General features: G+C 40.7%; 1 protein-coding gene across 4 annotated transcripts in view; it reads right to left on the reverse strand.

The window, feature by feature from the left end:
- The window catches only part of LRBA (LPS responsive beige-like anchor protein), a 359890-nt gene extending 347669 nt beyond the window's left edge, over positions 1-12221 (reverse strand). For 3 of the 4 annotated variants that reach the window (XR_014223382.1, XM_082237533.1, XM_082237532.1), the window contains exons 1-2: positions 11876-12221; positions 11034-11420 (exon numbers count right to left, since the gene is read on the reverse strand). Coding sequence is in view for 3 of the 4 variants with exons in the window: in XM_082237533.1 (XP_082093659.1) it covers positions 11034-11270 (237 nt within the window). In the remaining variant the exon portion in view is untranslated. The remainder of the gene's footprint in view (positions 1-11033; positions 11421-11875) is intronic. The other variant, XM_082237534.1, reaches the window with a different exon arrangement.
- Positions 12222-24240: the final 12019 nt, after the last annotated feature.

Below are 24240 nucleotides of genomic sequence, written 5' to 3' on the forward strand. Positions count from 1 at the left end.
GAGCACTAGGTTGGATAATGCAGATAGCATTACAATGCAATCTTATACAAGTCAACTCAGCATAGGTCTTACCACCAGATAAGCAGTTATAGGATTGCAGCCTTGGTGTACTTTGTGTGGAGTCACTCAGATACTAGCAGCACAACCCTATACATATTTATGCAGAAGTAACTCACCCTTTGCTCAATACGATCTGCAGTAAATAAACTAAGATTGCTGTCTAAAAACAACAAGGTTGTATCCAACACGGCCACTGCACAAGAGCAACAGATTCTCTGAAGCAGTTGTTGGCGTGTGCACACAGCAGGAAGGAGAGGCAGGATAAGTCCCACTGTGGAAGCAGAATTCCACTAGAGCAGTACAGTGGTACCTCTGGTTACGTACTTAATTCATTCTGGAGGTCTGTTCTTAACCTGAAACTGTTCTTAACCTGAGGTACCACTTTAGCTAATGGGGCCTCCGGCTGCCGCTGTGTCGCAGGAGCATGATTTCTGTTCTCATCCTGAAGCAAAGTTCTTAACTCAAGGTAATATTTCTGGGTTAGCAGAGTCTGTAACCTGAAGCGTCTGTAACCTGAAGCGTATGTAACCCGATGTACCACTGTACTGGATGCAACCCATGGTTGCTGGAAAAAGGATTAGTTATAAGGCCTATAGAGAGTCTAATTAATAATTTTTTAATCAGTGTTTCATGACAATAAGTGCTCAAGGCTAGTTTAATTTCTGAAATAACTATACCACATTTTCAACATGGACAAGTATTTGGGTCTCATTTATATGTTTTACTCAAGAGACTACTGTACTGTAATTCTTTAGGACACTAGAGTAAAAGGCTAATAATAAGAGCAATTATCTATGCTTCATCTGTGTACTCCAAAAAGAACAGACTTTGCAAGAAAATCTGAAAGAGTGAACTGCTATTTTTACAAACTGTAGAAAACCAATAATTGAATCATCCTTGTCATTACCATGGCTTTAAAGGTTTCAAGAAATTGTGGAAATGGATAGATCTGATCATAGCCTAAGCAATGTTTACCACTGGGGTAGGAAAAAAGAAACTAATAAAAAAAGAGGTACTTCTCTCAGAAGGGCAAAATCAGAAAAGAGAAAAAGAACAGCTCAGGTTCCTACTTAAAAATATGTGCCATCACTTAATGACAGCATTATTATTTTTGTCTGTTTACTGTGAAGATCTAACTTAACATCTTACATTTGTTGCATATGGCACCACAGATGGTAACAAGTAGCTTGAGGAAGTAAGTTTCTAAAAGACTGCAAACATGAAGGCAATCAGGGGATAAAAACTATTTTGTTTCCTTCCAGTCTCATCACCCTCTAGATTTAGAACAAGGTGTAATTCACAATTTTAATAGTTCCATTTAAAGAATCCAGGGGCATGGAAAAAGGCAAATTCATCTCAGGCATCTGAATTTTAAAGGGATGTCATTAAACAAAAGTAACAAAAATGGGGATATATGACAATATAGGCAAGAATTTAATCCACAGCAGGTTCAAGGAATACAAATTCTTATTATATCTAGTAATATGCTTTGTTTTTTACATCTCAACTTTAAAAAGTATACTGAAGTTTTCACAAAAATATTCAGAGTATCCACTTATTTTGCCCCAAACTGGAAATTCACCAGATAAAAAGCATCACTAAAGCTGTCTTTTATGTCGCATTGCACAAAAGTTTTAAGCTTCAACCATGAAGGCAGACAATTCAACTACAAATTCACTTGTAGCCAAAGTTCCCTTTGATAGGATTTACAATGCAAGACTATACCCAATATATTTTACTTGTACAATGGTTTCAAGCCAAAATGTTTTAAACATTGGAGTTCAAGGCTGTCCTAACGAAGTTTGCCACAAGGGTAAGACAAAATAACTGTAAAAACTTTCCTCAGTACATGTAAAAATATTTTGTACTTCACTAACAAGTATTTTTTGTCTGCCTTTCCATCCTTTATTAACCTGGGTATATCTTTTTTTTTTTAAACTTTGTTATTTGCATATAACCATCAGTACAATGAGTCATATAACCTTATTAGAGTATATTCAGAAGGTTTTTAGATAGCATCACATCCATTACTTTCATAGCACAGAAGAAACAAATGTGGTCTGAAAAGCTGTCCTGATCTATTTCCTACTTCTGACTTATTTCTCGAAACACAGTAGAAGAACTCTTGAACTAAGGGATGCACAACTTGCCTGTGCTGGTTAATTGCAAATTTATTATTGTATTAATTTGTCTATTGCTAAAAGTTCTAGATTTCCAGAAGTTTTCAATGCCAAGAGCATGCAAAGCACCATATAGCAATGAAAAAGAGTTCCTGCTCTCCTCAAAAAAGGACAATCTACATTAGACAAGTGGAACATGCAACAAATGTTGCACTGTATTTCCCCCACCCTCTTTCCTGGGTTCCTGCCAGCCCTTCTGTAACAGACAATTCCATTATTCTCCCCGCATTTCCTGTTTTTCTTTTCTCAACACTCCATGAGTAGTAAGCATACTCAATCCTTACTGAGTTGTCTGAGTGCGGTTGTCCCCCTGAAAGTTGTTTTCTATTATTTTTTAAAATGTATTTTTGTACCTCTGCTAAAATCTTGGATTATCCAGCATATGTCAAGACCATTTTCTTTCACTGGTTCCAATAATGCCGTGGGCACTTAACCACCTGATCTTGCTGTTAAGATTGGCAAGACTGGATAACCCAGGAAGTGGCAACACATTCCAGGATGAGATCCAGTAAATTAAGGAAAGCTCTACTCTCTCTCTCTCTCTCTCTCTCTGTGTGTGTGTGTGTGTCTGTGTGTGTTGTATTTATATTTATTATTATTTATCAAATTTATATAGTGGATTTTTGAGAAGAAACTCAACGAAGAATAGGAAAATGGCCTGAAAAGAAGAAAAAGCAATGGGCTTTAAATGTGTGGAGAGCAATGCGACAGAAGGTACAAAGACGGGAATCACAAAAGCAGACAAACAGGATGAGACTGTATGGAATGTGAGACATATAAAGCAGAGAACGAGATATAAAAAAGTATCACTTGTTAGGAGGTGTTACAACTAAACCAGTTTATTCACAAAGCTTTTTTTTCCTTTTCAACAAAGTGGGTTTAAGCAGTTAAGCTTAATATGATTTCCCATATAGCTACCTGAAGACTTGCCCTGCAGTGCGAAGCGATTACATTGCCCAAAACTAACATTGCTTAACAAAAAGGATTCAAATTTTGGGGGGGGGGGATCACTGAAACCTTTAGATGATTTGAAGGTTCATCTTTATTAAGTGGTGTTCCTCATTTACTCCTGCAATAATGTGTGTCCACAGCTGTAAGTCACTACAAAGCCAGGTCCTTTACTAAGCCCAGAAACGAAACCTACCTCAAATCAGCTTTACTTTATCATGGGCACAATACATAGACTGAAGTGACAGAACTAGGATAACCAGAGCTAGAGGTGCATTCACCAATGACCTAGAAGAGATTACGTTATGACAGTTATGCACACTTCCATTGAATACAAAGTGATTGCCAAATACTAGTTGGATCTCCTCACTTAGCACCAACATTAGAAAGTCTTGTTAATGCAATGAAAAGAATGACTTACATAAGTTTCATGGAAAAGGTACAATAGCATCCTAAAGAATGTATGGATTTACTTAAAAAGTTGGGATAGCAAAAAAAAACCCACAACATTTTGAGAGGTGAAACACTGTTCCATAGCAGCCTTGCACATTCCACTGCTGAAGTACATCTTCTCACTTTTTAAAAATTAAAGTTGTAGTTTAGCAGAAACAGTGTTAATACAAGTAGACGGATTTATGCTGCAGCAATTAGACTACTGCACATTTCAAGCATTCCCCCTCATGTGATTTACAATTGCATGGAAGACATAATATGGCCACGCCAGGTGATGCAGACATTGCATCTTCTTCCAACCCTTCCCCCTTCTCATCTAGGTGTTGGGGGCATACCAGCAGAGTGAAAGGCTGCCGAACAAACATAGGCTCTCTCCATGTTCTAGAGCCCTGCATTTGTCAAGCTTTACCTTGATAGATATGCCCTCAACACATGGATGGCGAGGGGTGTAAGTGAGCAGGAGACATAAAAGCAGGAGTTAAGTCCCACTCCACTTTCCCCCTCAGACCTGTGGAGTAAACCAGAAACGAGCTCATGTTCCTATGCATATCTGCACAGATGTAAGGCCAATCTGGTTCAATGAGGACTTATTTCCAAGTAAATGTGCACAGACTTGCAGCTTCAATTAGAAATATACTTGATATACCATTTTAGACCTTATATTAACTTATGGTTAAATTGTTTATAGAAAATGGTTAAGACAGAATTAGAAAACTGCACATAATATTTAAAGACACATAAAAATCCTTTTCCTCATTTTGAAAAGGCTAGTGTAAAAGATTTTCAAGGAAAAACAATGCACAGAACATGCAAAGAATACGCTCCAGATCAAATTTTAGAGGCGAAGCACAATTACTGGGTTAATTATTTAACAGACTTCTAGTAAGGAATGCGCCTTACTTCACAATAAGTCACTATTCAGACCAACTTTTAGAAAGGTCCAGCAATTTTCTTTTGTTAAAGCTTCACCTCTCTACTCTTCTACCAAGTCTGAGTATCACATTTGCAGAGGAGCCTGCCCCTGTGCTTCTGTCACATACTATTGATGGTACTTACTGTAACAGTGTCCAAGGTTAGAGAGAAGACTTCAGTAATGGGCTAAAGCATATAGAACATGCCATGCTCATGCGTATAACTTCTGAAAGTTGAACTATTGCTATTATTCCCCTATATATCATCTGGTTTGATGATAGATATGCATTTATATGGTACAGTATTTTGGAATTTATTTATTTATTTATTTATTATTATTATTATTATTATTATTATTATTATTATTATTGAATAGCACTATATTATATTTTCAATGTAACCCTCCATGGCACCATATGATGAAGGGTGAGTAACAAAAGAGTTATTCTAACAAAAGCTGAAAGCTTGAGCCATCTATACCAGCCCACATCATGATCAGAGCAGCCTGATTGGCAGTTACAGCCTTGGGCAAGTCCTCCAACATTTACAGTTTCTCTGGGCATGAGTTCCCTCCTCCCCCCACACCTTCCCTATATTTATTTGTCTTAGTGGTATTCATAGAGCTTCAGTATGCTGATGACAACGTAGTGTTTCCACACTCAGAGGATGACCTCCAAACCATCCTAAATATCTTTGCAGAAGATTTTGGAAAGCTTGGCCTATCATTCAATATCCAAAAAAACCAAGTGCTGCACCAACAAGCAAAAAACAACCCCTCTGCAGCACCACAAATCCAACCATAGTGCAACGTTGGAAAATGTCAACCAATTTTCCTATCTGAGCAGTTATCTTTCCACAAGCACCAACACTGATGCCAAAATCCAGCATCACCTGAGCTCCATGAGCACAGCTTTCTCCCAATTGAAGCTCAGAGTGTTTGAGGACCGAGACACCCACAGGGAAACCAAAATGCTTGTTTACAAAGCTATTGCACTACCAACTTTACTGTATGCTTGTGAAACATGGAACACTTATAAATGCCATCTCCAACTCCTCAAAAGATTCCATCAATGGTGTCTCTGAAAATGTTTACACATCACTTGGGAAGACAGGCAACTAATGTCAGTGTACTGGAAGAAGCAAAGATCACCAATGTCGAAGCAATGATTCTTCAACAGCAACTTTGTTGGACTGGTCATATTGTTCAGATGCCAGATTATCGTCTTCCAAAGCAACTACTCTATTTCCAACTTGAAAATGGAAAGCAAAATACTGGGGAAATAACAAAAGAAGTTTAAAGATGTTCTCAAGGCAAATCTTTAAAAATGTAGTATAAGCACTGATAAATGGGAAACACTGGCCTGTGAGCGCTCCAGTGTGAGAACAGCTTTTACCAAAGGTTTTGTGGACTTTAGAAGCACGAACTCAGAGAGGAAAGGAGAAACAAGCTAAGAGGAAGGCACATTTGGCAAACCCTCACCGTGATCAACTCCCACCCAGAAACCTATGTCCCCTCTGTGGAAGGATATATGGATCCAGAAATGGCCTCCATAGTCACTTTCGAACTCACTGTTAAGACCGTTTTCATGGATGGTTTCAAGAGATGGTTAAGGAAGGAAGGAAGGAAGGGCTATGTTTAAGGGTCCTGTCCCCAATCAGCTTCTAGGACACTGAACTAATTTAAGGTTCTCATTTAGGATTAGCTAATCTTAACATGTCTCAGAGAATGATAGCACTGGTCTGAAGCTAAACTTTTCTTAATGGGATAAAAATACTTTCTCCTAACCACAATTCTTATAAGAGCAAAGAGCTCTTGAGTCACATAGTTTATCACTTCAAAGAAATGGATGGGCCATTAAGATAAGAAAAAGGGCAAAATGTCTTGGCAAAAGACCAGTCTTTTACATTTGACATGACCTTTGGGAAAGGGATTTTGGAATGAAAGAATTTTTGAAAATGACTTGAAGTACATGTGTTCTCAAAAAAAGTGTTATCTATAGAACTCTCTCAGTTCACCTTAAAGACTAGAGTACAAGTCTAGTCCTTTATAGCAGTCTTTTATCGAGGACTTTTAAAAATAAAAAGGGTTTCTGATGTAATATTTTTTATAACTGACATTTTCATGATTGGAACAAGGGAAAGATTAGTTAAAGAGGTTGAATCCAACTACAGGCAGAACTTCCTTATTTGCAGTACAGCCTTGTGCAATATGAATGCATCAAGTAGTTGTGATGCTAATTCTGGAGAGCCTTCCATCAGAAACTCTTACCCTAGGTGCAATGTGTTGTATTATTGCAACCTGCAATACAACTGAAGCTACGGTTAATACACTGCTGGCATAACCAGGGAACTAGCCAGCCTCCTTAAGTCATGCTCTGGCAAGCAGCTTATACAACTTGGCAGAGAGGTGTGAATAAAAAATTTCAATCCCTGCTCAAAAGTTTCCCATCTACATTTAGGCAGTGGTGAAGTTGTGCAAGAGGCTAAACGCAGAACAATGTCTGCCATTGAATAGCAGTAAGTTGCACTTCAGCTGGTGCTGGCTCTTTTCTAGCAAGCACACCTGTACATAATTGAGACAGGAAGATAACAGGCTTGCAGATCTTCCATTATACTAGTGTAGCCAAACACAGCCACATCTAAGATATGTCAAGCTTGCTATTCTTTCCTGTACAAATCTGCGTGGCTCCCCATCCCTCCCATGCTCACTTTGTACTTGATGAGAGAGCGGACATACCTTTACCTAGGAACTTGTCATTATTAAGGTTTGCATCACATATTATTTTCAGAAGACCCGAAATTCAGTTCTATGTCACTTTATAAGTGAAAGGCATCTAATTTCACAATCCAAATGCCACTTAAAAAAAAAAAAAGCTGGAGTAATTAACCTGCTTTTGGAGAATAAGTATGGCATGAAATCAAAATACTTTAAATAGGCACTAGCTATAAAAAGGCAGTGAGAGTACTCATAGGTCTATCTATTAAGATTTATGAAAATAAAAATGTAAATTTTGGAATCAGTCTTGTAACATATTTTGTTTATGATGATATCTGGCCATTCCTGCCCTATGATTACTTACAATGTGACACATGCAACACCAGAGCTATTTCCATGAACTGCCCAAAAACAAAAATTATGTTATGACAAGTGCAAAGAGAAGTTGCTACTAGGCAAAACAGGTGTAGGAGGAAGGACTGCAACAAGTCTTGGGGGGAAACCATGAATTTGTGCCTAACTCATCTGTAGGCACCAAGGGTCAGGAGCACTGAGTATCTCCCAGTGTAACACTTTCCTGAATTACAACACTTCGCTTTTCCTCAAAAAAAGTGAAAGACACTGCTGGAATAGAGGCTCAACTATACCTTTCTCCTGTTTACTTCATCCCCACAAAACTAAATCATATTTGAATAGTAACTTTTTAGTGCCCAGCTCAGCATAACATAGTGACTAAAAGTCCAAGACTGCAGTCCTAACCTTGTCCGCTAAGAAGGAAAACATATTGAATCAGCAGATCTTAGTCCCAGGTACATGAAGTTAGGATTGAAACCTAGGAGAAAGCCCCTTTCGACGCACTAAGACTTACTTCTTACTACATGTTTGGGATCTTTTTTCTTGCTTTGCCGTTTTACAATGTTATGGCTAAAGTAGGGTGTCAAAGCCATAGGATTCCAGTTCAACACTACATGTGTTCAATCCATTTTTACTGTTCCCAGCAACTATGCAAAGTCTGCTTGCTCAAACTAAAGCAGAGCTGACATTTCTCAGAAAACTTTTTCCAAAAGAAAGAGGGAGGTTTTTTCCCCTCACCTTCCCTAGAAAAAGAACATTTCCCAGACCTTTTCTCCAATACAGTGGTACCTCTGGTTACGAATGCTTCTGGCTATGAACGCTTCAGGTTACAAGCTCCAGTAACCCAGAAGTAGCTGCTCCTGGTTGCGAACTTTGCCCCAGGATGCAAACGGAAATCGCACGCCAGAGGCGCACATGTAGTGGGAGGCCCCATTAGTGAAAGCGCGCCTCAGGATAAGAACGGTTTCAGCTTAACGAACCTCCAGAACAAATTAAATTCATAGCCAGAGGTACCACTGTATTATTCAATTTTTTAACGGTGGCTGCCACCCCTTCCTCACCCCACACACCCTGCTCCAGAATGATGCTGTGTCAGGCGAATTGTACAGGATGCAAAATGGTTGCAAGGCTAACAATACGGTTTTCGAAGGGGGGGGAGCTTGGGGGTGGAGAAAGAAGCTGTGCTACAACCACTACTAACAGAGAGTCCAACCCTCATGAAAATGTTGAAAATATTCTTTTTTAAAAAAATAGTGAGATGGTCCACCCAGTTTTCTACCCACAAATAGGGTGGAGAACTTTAAGAGAGTAGCAAACAAGACATACATTGCCACTGCTATCCACATACAAACCACAGATGAGAGACAGAGGACATGCTTTGCATGCAGAAGGCCCCAGTTTCAACCCCTAGCCTTTTCCATTACAATGTTCTGAAGTAGCAGGGATTGGGGGGGGGGGACACAATCTGTCTGGCACCTTGGAGAACAACTTTCAGTCAGAGTTGACAGCACTGGTTAAATCAACAGTCCAACTTAGTGCAGCCTGGCATGTTCATGAGTTATCTACACACACACATCCTGCAGAAATTTCTAATAAAGTTGTGGGTGTATTTAATGAAACTCAGTTCTAAAGGAAACTGTTCTTCCTATCTTTCTACTCAGGTTCCAGGCAGATGGAAAATTTGCAGAATATCCTGTTATTTAGGTCACACAATGAATTTCTTGAAGACAGCTTTCTATTTCCTATAAAAACTGCATTATTATTTCAGTGCAAAACATGGAAGCTATTTCTTCTGCAGCTTCCACAATGTACAACATTTCAGCATTTATCTACAGAAGTCAGATTTAAAAAAAAAAAGATTTTATAGTTATTTCACTACACATAGGAGAACGATGAGTGGGCAGGAAACTTCAGAGCAGTACTTCACTTCTGTAGTATGACTGATCACACACGCTAGCAATACTTTGTACAGATGCTGCAATGCTTCAGAAACTTAAATAGATTTCTGTATTATAAAACAGTTGGTTGTCTAAAGCTTCTTGATCAGTTTAATGTGGCACAACTGCTTTGTTTTTTCTTCTGTTCCAGGAAAACACGTAAAAGTTTTGTTTTGCTTTTTAAGCTACAGGCAGCTGTAAAAAGTTACAAGAGGCCTAGTGCACATATGTTTTTGCACTATTTAGTCAGAATAATTGCTTTCTATTTATTCTACATAGCAGGTCTAGACCTCAGTTTTCCTAGGCAGAGCATTTTCGTTCCACCCTAGTTATACATTACCAATATTTAAGTCAAATAAAAGTCTGCAGTCTTACCCAACCAAGTTCTATGGACACTGTGAATACATTGCCTACATTTAACTTCTAAAGGGATATCAGTTCTATTTGCACCGACCAACAACCCTCAGTAGGGCCACAGATGATTTGCGAAAGAACTTAAATTCTTGCAGGATCAAGAATTCGGTCTCCAGATACCTACACACATGTGGAACACTATACACTGTGCCTTTGAGCTTTCCATTCCACTTTTAAAAGCCAGATTACATTTAAGCAGTGTTGGAGTACAGCCTTCTCAACTCAACCATTCTTACCTATGGTTGAGACAGCAATATAACTTATCCTCATCTAATGTTTACATAAATGTACATTGAACAGGCACCACTATTCAGAATATCACATAATTACTATCCTTTGCCATTACAATTGTAATATTCAAACATAATCTTACTGTTAAACAAATCCTTCTGTTCTGGTGTAGCATTTGTCATTTTCCAAGCAAATTCTTAATACTAGGAAAAGTTGACTGCTCCCAAGGTAAGTAACACTGATGCACAATGTTTCAAGTTCTACCCAAATTGGTAGAAATATCTACAAAGAGCTATATTGCTATGGTTACTGAAAATGGGCTTAAAATGTTCACATGGGAGAAAAGAGGCATACCTCTGCAGAATCAAAGCCTTACATCAGAGCCCTAAAATTTGCAGCACCAGCAATTGTGTGTTAACAATGGTATATTCCAACTGTGAATTAGCCTAAAATCCCAAAATACATTTAAGCATTGCAAACAGATATGACAGCACAACTATTTAGAACCTAAGTGCTTTCAAATGACTTCTATGAAGGTGTAAATAGCAGGAAAGTTCCTTGATAGAAGCTATACCTCGGGAAAGCAAGGAAACGGAACAACTGAGTGGAAAAAGTATTGCAGCCTCACGGTTACTAAGTAAGGCCTAAGTAAGGATCCCTTCCGGGAGAATAGCTTACCAGATGCACCACCCTGTGACAAATAGGTAGGCGGGCAGCCTTAACTGTAAGGATGAAGTAATATGAATGTGGGTAGAATGTATTGCTTTCCTTATGTTTCACCACATACCATCCTTCTCCTTTAAAGAGTTAGAAAGGTGATTGCCTTACCAGATTAAACACAGTTTCCACAATATCCCTGTTGGATACTTCTCCGACTTCCACCAGTCCTGTCAGAACAGCAAATTTCATCCTGATACCACGAATAGGGATTCCTGGATTCAAAGGTTGCAGCTTGCTCTCCATTTCGGCCACATTTCCTTCTTTCCCTCCTCCGGTACCACCTCCCCCTCCTCCATCATCACCTGTGGGCCGAGGAGAAGCAACCTGTTTGTCTTCACTCGCCATAGCTTAGTTCACTTCCAGGCTGCCAGCAGAAGCCAGCACCCCAGAAATAAAGAGAGTTCAATGCGTAGCCTCGGGTCCAGTTTCTGAGCGCTGAGATAATCTTGTTTTCCTTCCCTCGGCACAAGGACAGCGGCCTCTTTAATCTGAAAACTAAAAAAAAAAAAAGAAGAATTAAATTAAAAAATTAGTAGCAGGCGCAGCTTGTTGAAAACATTTGAAAAAGCCTGTCATCTAACTAATCAAGAAACACTACCCCATTCTCTCTTTGCACTCACCCCCCCTCAGCCCAGAAAATGAGGGCAGGTGCAACTGCATCAGGCAGGTGAGCCCCTTTCTTTGTCAGGCACTAAACTTGCCTGCAAAGAAGAGAGCTCGGGACTCCCGAAGGCGCTTACTTCTGTATTATTATTATTATTATTATTATTATTATTATTATTATTATTATTAGAGGCGCGCCTCTCCCCTGCCCCGCTCTGTTTCTGCAGTGCTTCCCTCCGCCGTCCTTGTGCTCCAGCGGCTGAGGTAACTGCAAGCTCCGCTCCTCCCTTCACGCACAGTCACAGGTGCAAGGACAAAGTAGGGCCGGCAAAGAAGTTCCCCCTCACCCAGCCCTGCTGCTGCTCCTCCTCGCCTCTGCCGCGGACGGGGCCGGCGGGGAGGGACGAGGCTCTCCCGACCCCAGGCAGCTCCACGGGCGGGAGGGGTCTCCGGTGCTTCCCCACCAACAGCCTGGCTTCTACCTGCCCCGGGGTAGAGAAGAGGGATGGGCAAAGAACTTCGACCTCAGGCAAGCGGCTGGAAGTTTCCTGTGCAGCTCCTTCACTCCGCCGACGCCGCCAGGAGCTCCTCCATCGCTTCCTGCCTGCCTTAGCAGTTGCTGCGGCGGCTGCTGCTGCTGCTGCTGCTCCTCTCTGCCGCCATGACAGCGCTGAGCCGAGCCCCGGGAGTGTTGCCGGGCGAGCGGCAAGTGCGCCTGCGCGGCGGCCAAGAGCGGGCGGGGCAGGGAGGCGAGAGGGCAGCGGGCTTGGAGGAGGGGGGGGAGGAGGCGCCCGCGCAGGCTCAGGTGAGCACAGGTGTGTCCAGGTGAGGCGCAGGCGTAGCCCGAACGAAGGTTCCCGTCTGTTCTCCTCGAGGCAAGGGAAACGCTGCGCCGTCGCTACGAAGGGGAGCTGTGTTATCTCCTCTCTTCTCTTTTTTTTAGTTTCGGGCAAGGCACCTGAAGGGCAAGCGGCAGTTTCAGGAAACTGCAAACCTACCTTTTTAGATAGGTCCAGGAAACCTGAGAGGCAAGGAATTAGTAGCGTCATTTTATTTGTTGTGTGTTCACGCACTATGGACATCTGGTGACTTGAGGGGCTAGTCCTGTCGAATTCAGGACCACTTCTGGGGAAACGTGGTCCGGTGTAGATTGAGATAGGGAGGCGGCGGGGGGAGCGGATGCCCTTTAGCACTGGTGTGGGTAATATACGAAAATGGAACCTCTGCTGAACTGGGTACAACGTTCAACTGGGTTTCTTAATTGTTCTTGGCTGCTTTCTAGTTTGCAAAGTATATACACAAAGTATCAAATGTGGTGACAGTAATAATAATAATACAACAAAACAACACCACCACAAACAGGCTTATAAGTATAAAACCAAATTTACTAGAATAATAGCTACAATAGAGAGAGACTTGTAACCATTCAAACAACAAACATACTAAGGTGCCATGTGCAAGACAAAGCCTGGAGAATACTGTAAACATGGAGTGGATAAATGTACAACTCTATCTTAACAAGTTACATTTGCAGTAAACATTATGCAGACTGGATAAATGAACCGTTTAACACAAGTGGGCAAAAGGAGTATACTTTCTTTATCCTGAGCAAACCGTTTTGTATGATTGGCTTTCCGGACTGATGAAGCGTGTAGCGAAACCTGTAATATATCCGGAGAACAGGTTTCCTTTTGCCCACTTGCATTATTCTCACCAGGGTGGTGGCTTTGATTTGCCTTCCCGTGATTGATCCATGCATACAGCTTTGTGTTTCCAACTCAGGATCCATTGAAGAACATCTCATCCAGTTCAATCTTTGAAAAACAGCTTTGAAAAACTTTTTCATATTCTCCAGTGTGCTACCCTTGACATTGTGGCAGCACGGGGTTGCCGTTCTGTGATTGGACTTACGCTACTTGTTGAACGGTTCGTTTAACCAGTCTGTATAATGTATCTCCAGGCTTTGTCTTGCACATGGCACCTTAGTATGTTTGTTGTTTGAATGGTTACAAGTCTATCTCTATTCTATTATTCTAGTAAATTTGGTTTTATACTTATAAGCCAGTTTGTAGTGGTGGCGTTTTGTTGCTTTCTAGTTTGCATCAAAATGAAGATTCGTACATGATCATATCAGTCCTGGTTATAGTTGTATAAAGTTGCATAACCGTCAAACAATAGTTTTGAAAAAGCTAAAAACACAACACTTTGACTCACTGTTCCTAGTTTTTATAAAGACTATACACGTTCCAATGACGCTTGTATGCCAAAGAGCATGTTGCCATCAACACCTGACAGAACCATCAGTGGCCAGAAGGACCTGTTGGGGCAGCTCCTCCTCCACCTTACCTGAGGCTACTTAAGACCTGCTTCTCCTAAAGGGAAGGCAAAACCTTTGAAGCCCAAGGTAGCGCCATCAGTTCCTGCAGAACATTTTAGCTAATAATATTTTGTACAATTTGTATGAATGCTGCAGTTTAAATTGTAAAACGCCATGGATACCTTGCATCTGCATTCATTTGTTAATATAATGCAATGAAAATATACAAAAATAGTTCACGTGGTTGGGTGGTTAACTCTAAGAGGCCTCAAACTACTTGGAACTATTCAGTAGCACAGTTCCACTATAAAATGAGTATGAGGCAAATAGAATGTCAGTTTTGTAACTCTGCTTAAAATAAGTAATAAACTGATTAGCATATATTGTTCAGAGTGTACCACTTGTTTTGGACTTGGCTGGGTCCTTATTCCTTCCAAAATCGCAAAATATAAGTCTTCTACATGGAGAGGTCTGGGGAAGCTGGGTTTGCTGTAATGTGTAAAGAGCACTGCAAGCTTGTTTTTTTGTTTTTTTGTTTTTTGTATTATGAGTACAGGGGAATCCCTGCTTACATGGGGGTTCTGTTCCGAGTCACTGCCCAGAAATAAGTTCTAGCACGTTCCACTCCCATTCTACCTGTGGCCCACCCTGTTCCGACCCATTTTTGTGCCCAAACTGGCATGTGTGTCAATGGTTGCTTATCATGTGCAAGTGGGGAGGTGCCTGTACATAGGTCAGCCAAAGCAACACTTGTCCATCACACATTCTCCTGCTGCTAGAATCAGACTTCCAAAATGCAGGAAGTGTAATGTGTGAATTGGTCCTAAACTCCAGCCACAATCCCTTTATTTTCCTCTCACTGGTTTCTTGGTTGTCTAGACTAGGCTTCCTCAACCTCGGCCCTCCAGGTGTTTTTGGCCTACAACTCCCATGATCCCTAGATAGCAGGATCAGTGCTCAGGGGTGATGGGAATTGTAGTCTCAAAACATCTGGAGGGCCGAGGTTGAGGAAGCCTGGTCTAGACCGAATACAGCCAGCATGGTGCTGCACTGCAACTCACATCATACCTGACCTCTAAGCATGTTGGCTGGGACTCATGGAAGTTGGGAGTCCAACAACATCTAGAGGGCACCACGTTGGCTACTTCTGGTCTAGTTCCCATACATGTGCACTTGAAAGAATAAAAAGTTACAGCTATCAGAATCCACAAAATCAGTATGGTCAGGTCAGTTGGTAGAGCATGAGACTCTTAATTTCAAGGTTGGTGTGTTCAAGCCCCATGTTGGGCAAAACAGTTCCTGCATTGCAGGGTGTTGTATTATATGTTCTTTGAACCGCCCTGATACCTCTAGGTATAGGGCAGTATATAAATTCAATAAATAATAGTAATAATGACCCTTGTGGCCCCTTCCAACTTTACAGTTCTATGGCAAAAGAACACATTTCATACACTGCATTTCATGTAGTTCATATCATTGCAGATTTCTATAGAATTGATCTTCTATCCCCCTGCCCCCTTAATTGTAAAAGGGAAAATACTTAACGGAGAAAGAGAAGATAACAGATTATTATTTTTGCAATAGTTGCAATGGTTTATCTGTTCAGTGTAACTGCTTGCCGTGCAAATGACCCAATATTAAGTCAAATGAGCTGCAATAAAATGTTGTGGTTGTAAATACCAAAACACGTTTATTACTACTGTATCTGAACATATCCTTATTTGCATTATAAATTTGTTGTATCTTTCATCTGCAATAAAGTTGTCCTACTAAATTAGTAGCCTTTCTACACCATGCAATGATTGGCTCAGTTTCATAATCATTGTAACTTTTGGTATTATTTTTTCACACCTGAGGCAAACAAGAAAAGGCCTTCTCCCCAAATCAGGGAAGAAGGGGAGAGTGGAGATCTACAACAGGAATAAGGGGGGAACAAAGTTTTACATTGGAAACAAGGGTAGGAGGAGACCAGAAGTGCTGCTGTAGAGGCAGGTGGGGGCTGCTGAGGTGGCAGCAGATCCAACCTCCAAGGAGCGCACCTGAGCTGTCACTGCCACTGACACATTCATTGGAGGCCAGATTTGCTGCCTCTGTGGATCCCGCCACCTGAGGCAGTTGCCTCCCCTTGCTTTATGGGTGGGTTGGTCCTGATTTTCCCCTTGAGGTCTTTTACTCACATACTGCTTAGGCTCAAATTAATTTTCTAGACAAACAGAATCACAAACTATAGTGGCCTGGCTAAGAACCTTCACAAAAAAATATAAAGAATATGCAGTCAGTATTTAAGACTTTAACTATTATCTGCAATATTCTTTATAATATGGCAAGGAATTCTGTGACTTGCAAAGCTATATTTGTATATAATTCATTTATTCCAATGTAATCATTCATAATCCTATTGCACATCGTGAGGAAACTATAAGCCTGTGCAAAACCACATAGTCTGCCTTTTCTTGTCACCTTGAACTTCCTGTTGTTGTTTTCCTGTGTTGAAAAGTCTGCAGATCTTCAGCACGATATGCAGGAACTTGCAAATCTCATTTGTGCTGAGACTTCTTAATTGACTTATTTCTATGCAAGGTCTGCTTTTATATGTTATAATGATTATTATATTAGTAAATCAAGTTAAGCATGTTTGTCCAGGTTTTTAAATGAAAAGCAAGGAAGTCTATCAGTCTTACCAATCAGTGACTAACTCTTCTAATAGTATCCCACCAGTAATGTATTGGAAGCTAAACTAGGTGTGTGAACAAACTGATCTATTAAAAGATAAAGATAAGCTGTGTCAGAACTTGTTTTTACCACGTCATCACCATTACTATGTAAGAGAAGTCCTAATACTCTGTTTACCATCTTAATGAAACCCCCACAGAAACCAATCTGGAGATTTGAGGTAAGGGAAAAACTGTCTGCGGACAAACGTCAGCTCCCTCAGCCAGTAAAGCGAGATGAGCGCCACAACCCCAGAGTCATTCGCGACTGCACTTAACTGTCAGGGGTCCTTTACCTTTACCTTTTTTATTATCAATAGGCAGGTGTTCTCTGGGTCTCTGTCAAGTAGGTAAGACAGAAAGTTCTAAACCCACTGAGGGTAAATAAACTGAATGTTAATCCCAATGAGATTTAGCCACAGCAGGCGCTGCAACCTTCCAACATCTTGACCTCTCCCCCAAAGATGCAGTCATCCATTGTGTCTCCAGACAGATGGATGTCAACCTATACAACCCTGTGGGTGATCAGTCTGACCAAAGAGGCTATGTTCATCTCTGAGTAGATTTGCAGCCACACTTAAAGAACAAGTTCACAGATTAGGAATCCAACACTGTTTAATGTCTTTACAAAAGTCCTAAGGTAACTCAGCTGGATATGAATTTTGATTCCTGGATGGCATCTATGCCACAAAGTGCTTTTCACCAGCTAAGGCTGGTGCACTAATTGACACACACACACACACACACACACACACACACACACCAGACAGGGATACTCTGCTTATCTATACGTTGGTAACATCCAGGTAAAACTACAGCAACACGTTACATATAGGACTGCCCTTGAATTCTACATGGAAACTTAAATTGGTGCAGAACATGGCAACCAAATGTTTCTCATGAACTAGATGCATGGAGCTTATGTTGCTGTTGTTAAAGCACAGTCTTCCTCAGCATTCTGGGGCAAAATTCAAAGCTCCATTATTGGGACCTACTGTAGGTGCTTATACTCATATGTGCCTGCTGCTTCTTAGTATCTTTCTTTAGGTCACCTTGCCTTTGAAAGTTGGGCAGGTGACACAGAGAGGGCCTTTTCTGTGGTGATATCAACTGTGGACCCCATCCCAGAGAAAACTCACCTGACACCAAATACTGTAGTTCTGGGCACCACGTCAAAATCATTTATCTGCCTAGGTTTTTAATGATTAGTGAGGCTAACTTTAGTGCTGCTTTCAAGTTTTTTATTGTTTTGTAGCTGATTATTTTGTGCAGTTTCCTATGTGTTACTGGTTTTATTGTGCTGAAAATTAGTAATGCTATTGTATTATTGATTTTTTGTTTGTTTTCAAAACCAGTATTTTTTTTTAATTAAGAGATGAAAGAGAAATGTATTAAACAATCAATTTTTTCAAGGTCCCTGAAAGAATCCATGTAATATGGTTTTCCTGCCTTATATTTAAATCCTGGATGTATGAGGTGTGTGTTTACATTTATCATAGGATCTGTATTATATGCTGAACTCTAAACTATGAGATAGGAAACACATATATCGTGGATTCATGCACAAATTTCACATATACACAAACAGCGTCTAAAACAACAGTGAGTGACCAGGAAAAAAAGAGCAGCCAATTATATTGGATAAATTGATGGAGATGTTGAGTCAGTATGCATCAGCTATGAAACAAGCAAATTCCTAATGTTGTTATGCAAATCTCTGGTGACACCATACTGGAAAAGCTGGAAAAGGGTTTTGGCTGCCCTTGGAAAGCAAAACGATCAAAGGGCTGGTGCAAATTCCCTATGAGGAAAGGTTATAACATTTGAAGTTTTCCAGTTTAGAAAAAAAGGCAACTAAGGCACATTAGAGGTGTAGAAGTTTTTTAGATGGTGTGGAGAAAGTGGCTGGAGATAAGTTTATCTCCTCTTCTAATAGTAGAAACTGGGACCATTCAATGAAGCTGAATGTTGGAAGTTTCAGGACAGACAAAACAAAATTCTTCTTCACACAGTGCATAGTAAAACTATGGCATTCACAGCCACAAGAGGTGGTGATGGTCACCAACTTAGATGGCTTTAAAAAGGATTAGACAGATTCATAGAGGGTATTCAGTTGCTACTAGCCTTTATATCTTTATTCTGCCTCCACTGTTGGAGGCTGTATGCGTTTGAATACCAGTTTCTGGGAGTCATAAATTGAGAGAGTGCTGTTGCACTTGGGTTATGCTCACAGGCTTCCCAGAGACAACTGGTAGACCACTGTGAGAATAGGATGCTCTGCTAGAAAATCTTTGGTTCTTGTGTTCAGTTGTTTCCATAGAAATCCTTAGTAAAAAAAAAAATGCTGACCATTGGAAGCTCCTCATCTACTTTACCAAATGCTGGCTTCATATTTCATTTCATTTCACTTGAAACCAGAAGAATTAGAAACAAAACCTGGACTCCTGAACAAGAGACCTCTCTTCTTCCTGCAGAGCAAGTCACACTTTCTCCCTCCCAACTTCTGCAGTAGTGTCTTGAATGCTTGGGAAGCATCAGAAAATAAATTAAGGAATGCACTTTTTGTGGTTCATCTCAATGTTATCTTGAAGCATTCCTGAGCCACAGTTCTAACTGGGAGCTGCCACTGCTATTGATTTACATATATCTGCATTTGTGCCTTCTGTTGACTTCTTTTACAGCCTTAAATCTATTTCTTCCCCAAGCCTTTATGTACCATTACCTATTTACCTGTCTGTATTGTCTGGTACAAACCAAGTCAATGCTGTCGCCTGTATCAAATGGTGTCCTCTCCATATTCAATGTTGTATTCTTCTTTTCATTGCATCAGCACAATCATTTCTACTTGTCAGGTGGAATGTTTTCCCCTCTTTTCCCCTATGTTCTGTTCTGGGATTTCCCCTGACCCACAAGAGCAGATTTGGGGAAGGGGCAGAAGAGGAAAAGCCGCAATGCACTAGTGGGAGCCCTTGCTCTGGCTTTCATTAGTACAGTGGGTTAACTGAAGCCTTTGATTCACAGTCTGATAGCAGTTAATTGTGACGAGGTATTAAAAACCCCAACAATTCATATTCATAATCTTGTTCCCTATCAACTGGATTTCCTAGAATATGACTGGTTTAGGGGAGATTTTAAACATTGTCTCAAAAGGTGTGACTTGCTTTTTTGTAGAAAAACAATTGGGGATTTGTTTGATTTTTGCTGTAAGGTTGTGAAATCAGAGGTAGAGTAATGGGTCCAGTTATAAGGATTAAAACTCCACTTTTATCTGAGGATAAAAGTGTCTGTGTTGCATGAGAAGCTTCATCTTTTGCTTTTAATTGGAAATGGCCTGGTTTATTTCAGCAGTATTTTATTGCATATAAATTTACAAGCACCACAATCATAGTTGGTCAAATGCTGTTTATTTTGATGCAGTTTCCTTCTGAATAAGCGTTCGTTTTTGTGCTCATCCTTGGTTTAATTCTTAGCTGTGCTTAATGTACATTCTTGGATGTATATGTTAAGTCAAGCATAGTACAATGGTACCTTGGGTTAAGAACTTAATTCGTTCCAGAGGTCCGTTCTTAACCTGAAACTGTTCTTAACCTGAGGTACCACTTTAGCTAATGGAGCCACTGCGTCGCCTCCACTACTCACTTTCTGTTCTCAACCTGAAGCAAAGTTCTTAACTCGAGGTACTATTTCTTAACAAAGTTACAAAGTTACAAAGTTCTTAACTCAAGGTACTCGAGGTACTATCGCTTCTCGGCCTTTTGGCTAAGATCAAGTGTAGTGTAGTATTTCTGGGTTAGCGGAGTCTGTAACCTGAAGCGTCTGTAACCTGAAGCATCTGTAACCCGAGGTAGCACTGTATATCTAGAAACAATCAAAGTTTTATGCAGCATATTGCAAGCCATGGGTTAATACAATTAGCCAGCTTAACTAAGCCAGATCTTGATAACTAACCGTCACAGCTAAATGACAGTTGCCCGTTCACCTCTTATGATGGCAAAATATATTTGTATCAAGACACTGGGTAGAAGAAAGGGCTCTGTGCTAGTGTCCATAGCCTCTTGTAGAAACTATATTGCAGAAATCTGAAAGCTATAAATAGTTCCAAGGCTTGGTAAGTCTGGATTAGTACATCTGCAGTCAGAATTTGTCATGAGAATAGGAAATGAGGAAGCTGCAATTCAAATAGTGTCTGTGGAAAGACGAACAGTGTATATGGAAATACATTCTCACTCTAGAGGCAGGAGTAATGTGCCACAAGCGCTGTTGTTTTGACAATTTGCCATAATTTTATTTAGGTCTGACATAAATTTTCCCCATAAAGCCTGGTGAAGAGATTCCCAGCGTGCAAGGCTGATTTAAAATGTATGTGTAGGCAGTATAGTTTCATTTATCCAGATCTTCCCTGTCCAGATCTTATTATGTGTTGGACATACTTTATGTTCTTTGACACGTCAATATTGAGATAGTATTGTTCTACAGCAGTTGTAATGTTTCTTCCCAGAACTCCCCTCTGTGTGATGCCTGTGATAAATGGGACAGTAATCAGACAGTTTCCCATGGGCCTATGGATAAACATATTTAGCTTTCTTTCTGAGCTTTGCACTTTAAAATCAGGACTGTGTCTAACATAATTTCTCAGACTGCTAAAGTTAACCACTGCCTTGTTCACTATTCTATGCCCTTATGCTTTCTTTGTTGTATCATTGTGTTGATTCTTAAATCAAGAGTTCGATCCTGAAAGATAACCTTCCCACCCCCTGTATTACCTTGCTCCTTGGAAATAAAATAGTGTTTGCTGTGCCCATAAATCTATGCAATATTGAAACTGCAGATGCAGTCTTTTGAGGTATGGGAAATCATTCTGTTATGTTATGTGGTTATATACTGTACAAAGCACAATAGGACAGGAAGGGCCAAACTTTCAACATAGAGTTTTAATAGGTATATTTTTAATAGTTGATGGGAAAACTTTGCCAGATACAGACTACAGATTTTTGAAATTTCCTTTATGCAACTACTAGGCAACATAGGTCAAAAATTCCTTCAGCTGAATCATACTCAATATTCCTACTTAAAGTTAGAGAAGTAAGAAGATAAGCTTGGATCCAGACATGGGTGTAGCCAGGTTTTTGTTGGAGGAGGGCACAACCTCAGATTTGCATTGATTTTGATTGATTTAGGGGGGCAGCTGCCCCCTTGGCTATGCCCATGGATCCAGAGGAGTGGGGCTTGAAACCATTTGTGCAATGGCACTTTTCCACTCGCCCCTAACCACCGTGCTGCCTGTACTCCCCAGTAATCACTCCTGAGTCCCAACAGTCCAGAGACTTTCTGGAGTGGCAGGTGCCTGGTCCCATTTCTACCAATTCTCCTCTCCCATTACAGCATTCTGTACCACATCCTATGCCGTTCCAGAAAGCCCACCGTCTTTCAGGAGCTGTTTTTCAACACTACTCCGGGGAAGGAGTGGGGAAGCCCCATTTTACGATCAGTGTGTGCACTCATGCTACTCTGGATCCAGCACCCATAGCACTTTAACAGTTTCCCATACCATCTTATAACAATAGCAGCAGACCAAGACGATGAAAACTGCCTTTATTATTAAAGATGAAGCTATTGATGGGGGCCAGTTTCTTTACTTGTTTAAAAGTGACGTTCTGGATACAGGCCTTGCTGTGACTTTCTGCTGGTTGTAATTTCATCTGTCCCCATCCTCCTCTAAAACGGCTTCATTGTGCAGTATCAGATTCTCACACTTCACAAAACATGCATTTTAGGTGACAAAATGAAGTGGTTGCAACAGTGTGGTTAAATGTTCAGCATCTCTGAAAAGTTCTATTGTATCCCATGGATCACAGATGGCTATATACTCTGTTGCACACCACCCTAAGCTCCGAGTGGCGCAAGATTCCAGGTGCTTGCCCAGGGTTTGATTTCTCAGAATCAGGGACAGTGGACACTCTGGTGTCTTTAGGAGATGTGGTTTATCTATGTATATGGACAACCTGAGTTTGCAATGGAGGGGTTCACAGCATTAACACCCCTAGAGGGTTATGCTTCTTCCACAGCCACAGCCTTGGATCCCAGCAGAAATCAGTCATGGCTCTATTAGCTGCCTATCCTGCTTCTTTGCTTCTAGCTTCTAGCTCACACACCTGAACTCTGTCTGCTGGCCTTCTAACTACCAGTTGGGGGACCCATTTTCTCTCTAGCACGGACGCGCTACCTTTGTTACTTTAATGACCCATACTTAGGGAGCCATTCCCAAGAAGCTGGCCTGGCTATTCAAGCAATGAAATCCTCTATTGTATTCTAACCCTTGCTGGCTCCAGGACTTAGAAGGGACTCAGGCATACAGCTTAACCTCACAAAAAAAAACACACACACACAAAAACCTCACAGCAATACTATGAAGAACTATGTGTACTTTACTTACTTTCATAAATATTCTCCAATTAGAATTTGCTTTCAGGAATATGTTTGTATCTGGTAATCAAATATGAATCTAAACATTTCACTCATTTTCTCTCAAATAGCAGTAGTAGTAAGCTAAATTATACAGATGTCTAACTTCAAGCACAACATAATTTTCTATCTATTTTTAGATTTTCGAGAGCTACGGAATTGATATGATTTCCCTCTGGTTTGTGCACTTGACATTTCAATATTGGAAGGTCACTCAGATTTATGTTTCTATTTATATGTTTTAAATGTTTGATATTTTCTCTTACAACTTTGTTTCCATTTGGTTCATTTTAGGGATTTGGGACACAGCCAGTCTCTTTCAGCTGTCTTCTGCTCCTTCATCAGCAAATTCATATGCCTTTCCAGCCACTTTACAATAGGGGAGTCCAGATTACCAGCAGCAGCAGCAGCATTCAAGGAATGTGTGAGATGGACCTCAGGGGCCAGCCATATTCCCTGTTATTTTCCATAGGACAAGGGGCTCTATGCATGTACCAATGTGCACATGTAAAGAGCCTCTGGATGGAGCAGGACCTCACGTGGAGCATTTACATTAGTACACTCTCTTTCCCTCAAGCGTTGCACTGGAGGTGGGGCTCCTCTTGTTTGGCCTGGTTGCACTTTCATTGCAAACTGCATGTTGGAAATTATGGGCTACAGACATAACTTTTTCCAAACTTTTCCAGTAATGTGTTGGGCTGTGTATGTTACAAATTTCAGTGACCAAGTAGCCATCATAAATATATTTGTGTGTGAGTGTTGGAATAATCTCTTAATGGGGTTCACAGAAGTCTCTTGGTGCACTGATGTGAGGCGACTGCAGCAGGGTCATCCTCTCCCCGCCAGCCACACATTTGTCCAGGGGTAGTCAACCTTTTTATACCTACCGCCCACTAATGCATCTTTCTTGATGTTTCTTGGTGGCAAAATTTCCTTACTGCCCACCAGTGCTTGATGGAAAGAGGATTCAGCTTGTGCCATAGAAACCCCTGCCTAGAATCCTGAAATGCCCACCAGGTTGACAATCCCTGCATTAGACAACTATGGACTCAGCTACATTAGTAAGGAAACAGCAATCTGAATGCGCTGTAAACATACAACACTAGTTGGCGGCAGAGAGCAGGAAATTTTAAAATGCTGTTTTCCATAGGGATTTCTTTCTCTCGTTATAACCATCCAATTTCTGACTTATTTATAGCGTTTTCCCCCTGTGTCTAGATCC

The sequence above is a fragment of the Podarcis vaucheri genome (assembly GCF_965113315.1).
Source record: "Podarcis vaucheri genome assembly, chromosome: 9".
Classification (NCBI taxonomy): Eukaryota; Metazoa; Chordata; class Lepidosauria; order Squamata; family Lacertidae; genus Podarcis; species Podarcis vaucheri.